Here is a 12561-nt window from a genome sequence, read left to right on the forward strand (position 1 = left end):
CAAATTGATTACAAATTATGTGGAATCCTTTTATTCTAAATTATATGAATCTGTATTTGAATTGGATAAATGTTCCGACTTCTTTGAGTCAGTTAAGCAATCGGTCCCTTCTATTTCTATTCAATTTCGTGACCTTTGTGATGAAAAACTTAGGAAGCAAGAGATGTTACAGCTATTCGTTCAATGAAAAAAAATAAATTGCCAGGCACAGATGGTCTTTCTGTTGAATTTTATCTCTGCTTTTGGGATATTATTGACAATCCTTTATTTGAAATGTATAAAGAATGTATTGAATCCAATGAATTATCGACTTCTATGAAACAGGGGCTAATAACCCTACTCCCAAAACCAGATAAAGATCTTTTGATTTTGGATAATTGGCGTCCTATAACTTTATTAAACGTAGATTATAAATTGTTATCTCATATTTATGCAGCTCGTTTGAAAGAAGGTCTAAACGAAATTATAAATGAGTGTCAAACCGGATTTATGGCTGGCCGACACATAAGTTGGAACATTAGACTGATTTTGGATTTATTAGACTAATCAAATTAATCGAAGGCTTTAATTGTTTTTCTCGATTTCCACAAAGCTTTTGACACTATTGAGCATCAGTTTATGTATAGGGCACTAAAATCTTTTGGTTTTGGGGAAAGATTTGTCTCTATAATTGAAATGTTTCATAGTGGTATTAATAGCTCTATTAATTTATATCCAAACACTTCTAAAAAATTCCCCATTTGTAGAGGAGTGTGTCAAAGTTGTCCTATATCCCCTTTTTTATTTCTCATTGTAGAGTTTCTTTCCATAAAAGTTTTGAATTCTTCAATTATTCAAGGAATTACCATTTTCAACAAACAGATTAGATTGACTCAGCTTGCAGATGATACTGTGCTTTTCTTGAAAGATAAAGAACAGTTGCCTGCAACTTTGCAATTAGTAAACACCTTTTTCTGTTGCGTCTGGTTTAATGTTAAATGTCACGAAATGTGAAATAATGTGCCTCTATGAATCAAATGAAAAAATTTTGTGTAACATCCCATTAAAAAATAAGATTAAGTATTTAGGAATAAGTGTTACAAAAGATAAAGTGGAGAGACAAGAATTAAATTTTTCCCCTAAACTTAAAAAAGCTCAAAATATATTTAATAATTGGCTTCAAAGAGACTTGACTATTATAGGTAGAGTCCTTTTAACCAAAGTAGAAGGGGTATCTAGATTTGTTTATCCGGCATTATCCCTTTTTGTTCAAGACTCAATTTGTAAGAAAATTAACGATTTATTTACTAAATTTGTTTGGAGGAATAAACATCATCATTTAAGAAAGGAAGTTCTTCAGGGTCCAAGGAATGAAGGTGGTTTTGAGCTTTTGGACTTTTTCGATTTAAATTATACGTTCAAAGTAAAATGGCTCAGAAATTGTCTACTTAAATCAGACTCAATATGTTTTTTTATACCATACAATGTTTTTAAAAAGGTTGGAGGTTTACGCTTTTTGTTAATGTGTGATTACTCTACTAACAAATTGGCATTATCCAATTTCTATCAACAAGCTCTCAAGGCCTGGAAGTTATGTTATGTGCATAACTTTTCTCCACATAAAGCAATTTTGTGGAATAATGCTTATATTACAGTTAACCGAAAATCTCTTTATTTACAGAATTGGATGGATAAGGGAATTTATTTTGTATCTGACCTTTTTGATCAATCAGCTCAGTTACTTTCTTATGAAAATTTTATGAAAAAATGGGCATTTCCTATTAAATATAGAGAATATTATTCTGTAATAAATGCAATTCCCCAAGGTTTATTGATGTTAATGAGAAGCCATATGCTTTCCCTTACCACTTGTAGAATTGAATCCACTCTTCATTTAAATGGGGTGGACATTAACAGTAAAAAATGCACAAATAAATTTATTAGGAATATATTTTATGAAAAGAGATCTATCAAGCCTAGAGAGAAATTTTTCTGGTACAGTTGTTTTCCAGGAATTATTTGGAAAAAAGCTTGGTTGCTTCCCTTTCGGTTTTGTATATCTAACAAACTTCGGGAAATACATTTGAAAATACTTCATAATATTTATGTTAGTAATTATACTTTATCAAAATTTATGGATATTAATGAAAAATGCTCATTTTGTTCAGATCAGCCAGAAAGAATTCTACATCTTTTTTTTTTTTAATGTTACCATTCCAAAAAATTCTGGGAAGATTTGTCGATACGTATTCAACAGAAGTCTGGTTATAATTGTGAATTAACATCCAAAGATGTTATCTTATATTTTGAATCAAAAAATCCATCTGTTAATTTTATGATGAATCTTATGATTTTATTGGGTAAATTTCATATTCATAAAAGTAAACGAAATAATTCTAAACCCTGTTTGAAGGTCTTTATGATTGATTTTTATTTGTATGTCGAGTCTCTCCAATGTATTGATAACAAAAAATGTAGAGATACACTTTTATTTGCCAAAGAATTGAAGTTACTTGAAAATTTAACTGGTATATACTTGAACTGATATTTTTTTTCTTTATTTTTCTTTTTTTCTTTTATATTTTTGGTTATTTTATTTATTTTATTTTATTTTTCCCTTGTGCAATGCAAACCCATTTCTTTAAATACAGTATCTTTTTGGATGTCATGTTAAAAATGTAATTGTTTTATGTTATGTTTTAAAGGCTAATAAAAAAAAATGGAGCTGCCTGAAGTGTACATATGAAGTAGACTCGCTCCCTCGGTCAACATTACTGTCTATGTAAACTTCCCTCGTCCACTTCAAACGCACTTCAAAATGGCGGCAGGGATTCCCCCGAGGGGAAGTGTTTAGGGAAGTTCGCGAGTGCGTGTCTAAAACTGGAGTGGAACGCAGCCCAAGTCAATAAAGTTGGAATAATTAGATGAAGGCCGTAATACTAATGTTGTCCACCAGAAGGAGACACAGGATTAAAAAAATAATTTTAGGTCTCATAGATAAAAAAAAAAAAAAAAAAAAAAAAAAAAAAAAAATCAGTGTAAATGGTTCAGTAGATTGACTTGAAGTTTAAAACAAAACGCAGACAATAGAAATCTGTCATCTCCTAAATACTGAGCCTAAATAATCATGAATGATTGGACATCGCATCACTGACATTTTTCCACAGTTTGGAGTTCACTTTTTAGACGCTCCATATGGAAATATCCAGCGAATATTGACCTAAAACCAACTTTCCCAATACATTTGGCATGATACCTACTGTATTGTAACATTAAGCTAATGCATGTACAAAACCTGCACTGCGTTTATATGGGGTTTGAGCTCGAGTCTGTAACGTGACGTCATCACGGCTCGCGTCACATATATTAAGTGAAAGTAAATGTGCAGAGTTTGTTTCGCCATTTAAACAACCAGACCGATTCTGCAACAGGAATATAAATGTTTTTATAGGAACCTTTATAAAAGCTAAATCATAAATTTACGTGTAGATATTTGAAAAGGTGGAGGAGTTTTTTATTTTTATTTTCTTTTTTTAAATCGACATACAATTAAATGTTGATCAAGGTGAGTGTTCAGGTCACGAGACTTACAGGTGACTTCCGCATTATCTGAAGGACATAAATAGTTCTTTGAAATGCTTTTGATGTTTTTCATTTTAAAGCAAATTAATATGGTTATATTGCTTCGTGTTGTCTGTGGTTTATTTTAGCATTTGTGTGAACATACAATAACATTGTGTATTTGAGTGAATGCCGCGTCTCTTGATCCTGTCTGAGGAAAAGCTGAATTATTGTGTTTGTACAAGATCTTCCATCCAGAGTCAGTGTTGGAGATCAGATTCTGTTTCAACGGTTCAGATTCATCATGGATGACACACAAACATCCAGAGATGAAGACGTTTCTCCAGGATTCAGGTACTTTGAATAAACACTAGATTAAATCACCTTTAAATGATAAATGTCTGAAGATGGCAAGATATTTTGTTAGGATGCAAAAAGATGTTTGATGATAAATGCTTATAAGGTCTTATCTTAAAGTGATTATAATCATAAAGGATCAAATCTGTTCTGTTATAGTTCAGTTCATCAGAAGAGATCAGAACCAGAGTCCAGCTGTGTGTCTATGAGGAGTGACGAGTCTATGGGTCAAATTATAGATTTTAAGAGTGGAGATACACAGACTGATCTCAGGTATAACATTTCTATAAAAATACCATTATAGTATTGCAAAATACTAAATGACGATAAACAATGTACAAGAATACATATTAATTATCAAAATAATTATTATTTTAATTGGTTTATAGTTTTTTATATTTATATCATTTTTTTTTTAAAAGTATATAGTGTTGCTCACACAGAGATACATATATGAGAGTACTAAGTTAAATGTACAGTTTGTGCATCAACAGTGTAAATGAAAAACCTTGAAGTTTTTCTATGGATAAAAGAATTTACGTGGTTTTTAATACAGTCATTTAAATCTTTCACTTTAATCTCTCTTTGTTGTAGTTCAGTTCATCAGAAGAGATCAGAATCAGAGTCCAGCTGTGTGTCTATGAGGAGTGACGCGTCTATGGATCATAAAATACATTTTCCGAGTGGAGATACACAGACTGATCTGAGGTATAACGTTTCTGTAAAAGATATGCATTGATTATGATACAAAAAGATATTGTGCTCATTAACTATTGTAATAATGTGGTATTTTAATTTTACAGCCATGAAGTCCTCAACAGGTTTAGATCAAATCTGATGAAGAAGTTTGAGTGTCTGTATGAGGGAACAGCACAGCAGGGAAACCCAACACTCCTGAATGAGATCTACACAGAGCTCTACATCACAGAGAGTGAGAGTGGAGAGATCAGTAATGAGCATGAGGTGAGACAGATTGAGACACAATCCAGGAGAGCAGCAACAGAGGACACACCGATCCAATGCAATGACATCTTTAGACCTTTACCTGGACAAGACAAACCCATCAGAACCGTGCTGACAAAGGGAGTCGCTGGCATTGGAAAAACAGTCTCTGTGCAGAAGTTCATCCTGGACTGGGCTGAAGGGAAAGAGAATCAGGACGTCCAGCTCATATTTCCACTTCCTTTCAGAGAGCTCAATTTGATGAAGGACAAAACACTCAGACTTTCAGATCTTCTTCATGTCTTTTTCCATGAAACAAAAGAAATGGAAATATCCAGTAACAAATATAAAGTGTTGTTCATCTTTGATGGTCTGGACGAGTGTCGTCTGTCTATGGATTTTCAGAGCGATGTGAGGTTGTGTGATGTAAGTGAATCAGCCTCAGTGGACGTGCTGCTGATGAACCTCATTGTGGGGAATCTGCTTCCCTCTGCTCTCATCTGGATCACCTCCAGACCAGCAGCAGCTGATCTCGTCCCCTCTGAGTGTGTCCATCGAGTGACAGAGGTACGAGGCTTCAATGAGCCACAGAAGGAGGAATACTTCAGGAAGAGAATCAGTGATCAGAGTCTGGCCAATACAATCATCACACACCTGAAGTCATCAAGGAGCCTCGACATCATGTGCCACATCCCAGTGTTCTGCTGGATCTCAGCCGCTGTTCTAGAGAAGATGTTGAGCGAAGCAGAGAGTGGAGAGATTCCCAAGACTCTCACTCAAATGTACACACACTTCCTGATCCTTCAGACCAACATCAAACATGAGAAGGACTATGAGAAGAACGTGACAGATGAAGACATGATCCTCAAACTGGGGAAAGTGGCTTTTCAGCAGCTTGTGAAAGGCAATGTGATCTTCTATGAGGAAGACCTGAGAGAGTGTGGCATTGATGTGACAGAAGCATCAGTGTACTCAGGATTGTGCACTCAGATCTTCAGAGAGGAGTTTGGCTGGTATCAGGGGAAAGTCTTCTGCTTTGTTCATCTGAGCGTTCAGGAACATCTAGCGGCTCTATATGTGCATCTCTCCTGTACAAACAACACCAGAAATGTGTTTGAGCCAATCACTAAACCAAGTTATCTGTCTAAAGTTAAGGAGAGGTTTAAACATGTTTCATTATCTGAGCTGCATCAGAGAGCTGTGAATGAGGCTCTACAGAGTAAAAATGGACATCTGGACCTTTTCCTGCGGTTTCTTCTGGGTCTGTCAGTGAAGTCTCATCAGATTCTCCTACAAGGACTAATGAAACAGAGAAGAAGCAGATCTGACAGCAATAAGAAAACAGTTGAGTACATCAAGATGAAGGTCAGCACCATCGACTCTCCAGAGAAATCCATCAATCTGTTCCACTGTCTGAATGAACTGGGTGATCATTCACTTGTGGAGGAGATACAACAGTATCTGAAATCTGGAAGAATAAAGGAAGCCAAACTCTCTTCATCTCAGTGGTCAGCTGTAGTTTTTGTGTTGTTGACATCAGAGAAGAAGCTGGACAAGTTTGATCTGACAAAGTTTATTCTAGGAAACAATAAAGCTGAAGATATGAAAGTTCTTCTGAAGCTGCTGCCTGTGATTAAAGAATCCAGATCAGTTCAGTAAGTATCTTTGAGAACAATCACTTCACTGTTAAAACATCAGGAAAATAGAAATTCATAAATCTTCAGTGCTGCAGAAGTTGTGCAGAGTTTAGTGGTCAGTATTTTGATGTTTTCTAAACCGTCACAATGTAAAATTCCTTCAGATATTCAAAAAAAGTCAGAATTTTGCATATGAATAAATAATTCAGGTTTACCAGTTGAGTGTTCTTGCTCATAAAGAAGGAATTTAAATATTTAAATATTTGTTTGTAAATAGATAACATAAAAGAAATTAAGACCCAACTGGAAAAACAGCTCATTTTATCAAGAAGCTCAAATCTCCTAAAACACATTTGATGTATGGTTAACATAGAGTCATACATGTAATTTTACTAGTCAGGTGTACAATTAAACATATATCTGAACTTCAGCTTCAAGATTATTACAAATTCACATTTTAATTTTACTGTCAGATGAACAATTAAGATTCAAATCACTGAGTATCTGAAATTAGTGCAGGTTCTCCAGTAAAGAGCAGATGTAATGTGCAGCAGCGGCTCCACCATAACAAGAATAACAATGTACAGTGAGACATTTAATATTATTTACAAGTCATTACTTTTTTAAATAATTGGAATAGAATATCAAAAATATGTTGGTGTGAATATTTTTCTAGTAATCTATTAGTCTGCTTTTACATTACATGTATCTATTTTGACATGTTTTGCAGTGTGTAATTGGCCATCGCTCCTCTCAGCAGCAAGAAAAACTAAACTTTTATTCAGTGGATTATGTATAACCTCGAAAGAGCGCTTTCTTTATAATCACTAAAAATCTGTCACTCATCTCAGTTCACGATCTCACAAAGTTCCATTATAATCAATAAAGTTGTCTAAACTGAATAATGCATCTCTTGCATCGTGTCTTTGTTAATGAGAGGATTCGTGAGCATGCAGAACTCAGCTCTGAACAAAAACTCCAGTGTTTTGAGCAGTGAGTGGATTCTGACTAAATGAAACACCTCTGATTGGCCATTGAGTTCAAGAGATCAACAAAGTATCTGTGATCAAACATTAATTGTCGGACCCCAGCAGTACCGCTGTGGTCCGCCAGTTGAAGACCCTTGGTTAAAGTTAATAAATACATAAATATTAATTTAATTCAATATTAACCTTTTGATTAGTGTGAATTTGACCATGAAACTTGGATAAGAATTTGACACTGTTAAATTATATTGGAATTGAAACTTGTTTGTTGTTTTTTTTGATAGTGTTTAACTATTTATTATGCTATTTGATTTTCATTTCTCTACAGGTTGAGAAATTGTGGAGTCACAGATGAAGGTTGTGCTGCTCTGACTTCAGCTCTGAGATCAAACCCCTCACACCTGAGAGAACTGAATCTATCTGAGAATAAAATAGGAAAATCAGTGAATCTGCTGTCTGATGTACTACAGGATCATCACTGTAAACTGGAGAAACTGTGGTAAGATCATATTTGACTCTCACACATGAATCACAATGTAAAGTATATTTAAGGTGTAAGAGAAATGAAAAACATGCTGGATTCATTCTTACTGTTCATCATGTTCATCTTTCTGCATTGACACTTTCTAAAGTATTGTTTTTCATGTTGTAAAATCACACACACGCACGCGCTGTCACAGACACGCCAGGCTCTACCATCACCCAAACACAGCGTACATCATTACCCGAGCTCTAATCATGCTCACCTGCATCCCATCAGCACAGTCATCAGCAACAGCACAAAAGACACACGCACTCACACAGTCACTGTCCGGTCTCGTTTGCACATGGTCTTACCTGTATGCTTACTTCAAGGACTCCTTCCAAGATACTTACCTGTCTCCAGCGTGTTCCTAAGTCTCCTTCATTGTTCCTCGTCTCGTGTGAGTTCCAGTGTGTCTTCTCAGCTCCAGTCTGTCATCTGCCAATGATATCTGCAAGAGAAAAGACAAGTATCAATCCAGTATCCATATCTGTCATCTGTCTAACCTGCCTTCACTTACCTGCACTCCATCACTGCTCCTGGTTGTTCAATAAAAACTATATTACCTGCATTCCAGTGTCTCTGTCCCCTTCTGTATTGTAACAGACGACACCAGTATGAACACCCCGGATCCATTTCAAGAGCTCATGGACATATTACGCCGAGCACTCTCCACTAATCCACCTGCATCTTCACCAGCAAGCACTTCCGCATCCACCGCCGCCTTTTCCTCATGACCTGCCATCACCAGTCCCATGGCCAAACTGGCGCCCTTCTCTGGTTTGGCGGAGAATTGCAACGGATTCCTCCTGCAATGTTTACTGGTCCATCCTGGAGATGCAACCACACCTGTACCCCAACGACCACGCTAAGGTAGTGTTCATAATTTCTCAGCTAGATGGCAAGGCACTTCGCTGGGCTGAACCTCTTTGGTCCCAGAAAAATCCCATAACCCAGTCTCTCTCCAGTTTCATCGCTCACTTCAAAGAAGTTTTTGGAAGACCTGCCTGGGATTCTACAATCGGTGAGCAATTATACCAGTTGAAACAAGGATCAATGCCTGTTAATGAATTTGCTCTTCAATTCAGAACCTTCACTGCCCCTAGCAGATGGAACGAACAGTCCCTCATAACCACGTATCGACAAGGACTGGATCCACGTTTGCGGTTGCATCTCGCTGCATACGAGGATTCCATCGGGCTAGAACGTTTTATCCAACTCTCCATTTGCTTCACCACTCGTATGCAGCCGTGTCTCGAAGAGCACCAGGGCCATCCGTTATTTCCATCTTCACTCCGCCGACCAAAATCTGTCAGCTCCCCAGAACCAGCCAACGAACCCATGCAAGTGGAAAATACTTGTCTGTCTATGACTGAGCGGCAGAGATGGCTGACCCAGAACCTATGTCTCTATTGTGGATTATCTGGGCATTACATCTCTGAATGCCTCACTCATCCAGCCCGTCCCATGGTGTGTGATTATTCCCTCTATAAATAAGATGAAACCACTCACCACTGTTGTAAACCTTGCTGCTGCCGGTGTATCTCTTCCAGTCAGTGCCCTCCTCGATTCTGGGTCAGCCGGCAATTTCATCTCCAGCGTCCTCTGCCGCCAGCTCAAGCTCAGAACTACAGCAATGCCGTCGACTTACCAGATCCACTCAGTAACTGGAAGACCCATCAGTCGAAAACAAGTGCGCTTCAGCGCCGGTCCAATCCAGATTCAAGTCGGCATCCTCCATGTGGAGCAACTCCATCTGCTGGTTCTGTAGGAATCCACCACTGACGTGATCCTAGGGCGTCCGTGGTTGGAGCAGCATAACCTAGTTATTTCGTGGAAAACTGGGGAAATCCTGAAGTGAGGCGACAACTGTTTCCTGAATTGTTTCTCTGAGTTCCCAGTCCCAACCTCTCCATGCTCCAAAGATTTGTCAATCTGTGCCACGTCCATTGAAAGCCCCATCGAGAACCGTTCAGTGGATATTCCCCCTTGTTATGCCCACTTCAGCGATGCCTTCTGCCTCAAGAAAGCCTCCACGCTGCCTCCACACCGGCCATGGGACTGTGCCATTAATCTGCTTCCAGGTGAGCCAGTGCCCCGTGGAAAAATATATTCCCTGTCCATCCCGGAGGAGAAGGCCATGGAGGAATACATCCAAGAGGCTCTGTCACAAGGTTACATTTGCCCGTCTACTTCCCCTGCTGCTTCATGCTTTTTCTTCGTGGCAAAAAAGGACGGAGGCTTGCGGCCCTGCATTGATTACAGAGCACTTAGTAAGATCACTGTGAAGTTCCGTTACCCACTTCCTCTCGTCCCATCTGTGCTAGAACATCTCTGAGGTGCCAATGTTTTCACCAAGTTGGACCTCCGCAGCTCGATAACCTCATCCGGATATGTGAGGGGGACGAGTGGAAGACCGCATTTGTGACCCCTACTGTCCATTATGAATACCTGGTTATGACGTATGGACTTGTTAACGCCCCCTCCATATTCCAGGATTTCATTGATGAGGTGCTCTGGGAGTTCCTTCACAAGTCAGTCCTGGTATACATCGATGACATCTTGATTTACTCCCAGAGCATGGCCGACCATTGCCACCACGTTGCGGAGGTCCTGCAACACCTGAGGGAATTCCACCTGTTCCTCAAAGAAAAGAAGTGTACCTTCTACCAGCCCTCAGTGCAGTTCCTTGGGTACTACATCAATAGCAGTGGCATCCGGATGGATGAGAGGAAGGTGACTGCTATCAAGGACTGGCCCATTCCAACGACTATAAAAGAGCTCCAAAGATTCCTAGGATTCGCAAACTTCTATCGATGATTCATTCAAGGTTACAGTATCATTTCCACTCCACTCACCAACCACCTACACAGTAAGCCCAAGTCTCTGTCCTGGAACCTAGCCGCCACCCAAGCTTTCGAGACTCTGAAAGAGGCCTTCGCCACCGCTCCCCTCCTGGTACATCCTGATCCTGTGAAGCCCTTCGTCTTGGAAGTCGACGTCTCGACCACTGGAGTGGGAGCGGTCCTGTCACAGCAGCAGGGGAACCCAAGTAGACTTCACCCATGTGCCTTCTTCTCCCGCAAACTCAACCCGGCGGAGATCAATTATGACATCGGCAACAGGGAGCTTTTCACCATCAAACTATTCCTTGAGGAGTGGAGGCATTGGCTTGAAGGAGCTTAACATCCGTTTGTTGTTCTAATTGACCACATAAACCTGGAATATCTTCGAGATGCAAAACAACTAAACCCACGCCAAGCACGACGGGCCCTGTTTTTCACTCTTTTCAATTTCACCATCTCCTATTGCCCTGGGTCCAAGAATGTAAAGGCCAACACCCTATCCCGCATCCATGGTCCCAAAGAAAGCTCTGAAACTCCTGAACCAATTCTGTCCAAGAAGCTCTTCGTTAATCCTATTGTCTGGTCTGAAGAGACACTGCCCTAGTACAATGCCTCCACCAACACTCCGCCGGGTTGCCCACCAGGTTTGCTCTACGTCACCCAGACACGGCACACTCCCCTCATTCACGCATCTCACACGTCACTGGGCACTGGCCACCCTGGGGTCAATGAAACCCTCTTGTTGCTTAAAGAACGCTTCTGGTGGCCGAACATGGCATCGGATGTCAGAAGGTATATGCAGGGATGCAAGGAATGCGCCATCTCGAAGAGTCCACGGCATCTTCCCTCCGGAAAACTCCAGCCTCTGCCCATTCCCAATCGTCCCTGGTCACACCTAGGAGTAGATTTTATCACTGACCTTCCTGCCTCAGATAATTGTACTTGCATACTGGTGGTTGTTGACAGATTTTCTAAATCATATCATCTGATTCCTTTAAAGGGACTGCCCACGGCCATGGAGACTGCTGAACTTATGTTCAATCATATTTTCAGATATTATGAAATTCCTGAGGACATCGTATTGGATAGAGGGCCACAATTCATCTCCAGGGTATGGAAAGCCTTTTCTCACTCCTAGGTGTAACTGTCAGCCTCTCCTCAGGATACCACCCACAGACGAACGGGCAGACGGAGCGGAAGATCCAAGAGATCGGTCGCTTACTTCGTACCTTCTGTCACGGCCACCGGGACTCTTGGAACGAATTCCTGGGATGGGCCGAGTATGCCCAGAATTCACTACGACAGCCTACCACCAGACTCACCCCATTCAAGTGCGTACTCGGCTACCAACCCCCACTGTTCCCCTGGTCAGGGGAGCCCCCGGACGTACCAGCAGTCAACTACTGGTTCCGAGAGAGCGAGAGGGTCTGGGACTCCGCGCACCACCAGCTCCAACGGGCCCTCGCAGGTGCAGAATGACGGCCGACCTTCGTCGCTCCAACGCTCTAGAATACCAGCCGGGACAGAAGGTCTGGCTGTCAACAAGAGACATCAGACTGCGCCTCCCCTGTAGGAAACTTAGTCCCAGATTCATTGGCCCCTTCACCATCGTCCGACAGATCAACTCCGTCACCTACCAGTTCCAACTCCCACCTGAGTATAGAATTCACACCACTTTCCACGTATCCTTGTTAAAACCTCACCACCCATCTGTTTCTGTTTCCACAGAG

At 40.1% G+C, this 12561-nt stretch overlaps 1 protein-coding gene across 6 annotated transcripts in view; it reads left to right on the forward strand.

Annotated features, from left to right (window-relative positions):
- Positions 1–3402: 3402 nt before the first annotated feature.
- LOC125254248 (NACHT, LRR and PYD domains-containing protein 3-like) overlaps positions 3403–12561 on the forward strand; it is a 58902-nt gene continuing 49743 nt past the window's right edge. The window contains exons 1-5 of one of the 6 annotated variants that reach the window (XM_048168789.1): positions 3666–3894; positions 4057–4170; positions 4492–4605; positions 4701–6494; positions 7791–7961. In XM_048168789.1, coding sequence (XP_048024746.1) covers positions 3845–3894; positions 4057–4170; positions 4492–4605; positions 4701–6494; positions 7791–7961 — 2243 coding nt within the window. In that variant the 5' untranslated portion in view covers positions 3666–3844. Of the gene's footprint in view, positions 3545–3663; positions 3895–4056; positions 4171–4491; positions 4606–4700; positions 6495–7790; positions 7962–12561 lie in introns of those variants that run through there. The other 5 variants (XM_048168794.1, XM_048168792.1, XM_048168786.1 and 2 more) reach the window with 5 other exon arrangements.

This window comes from Megalobrama amblycephala, linkage group LG19 (genome assembly GCF_018812025.1).
Source record: "Megalobrama amblycephala isolate DHTTF-2021 linkage group LG19, ASM1881202v1, whole genome shotgun sequence".
NCBI classification, from domain to species: Eukaryota; Metazoa; Chordata; class Actinopteri; order Cypriniformes; family Xenocyprididae; genus Megalobrama; species Megalobrama amblycephala.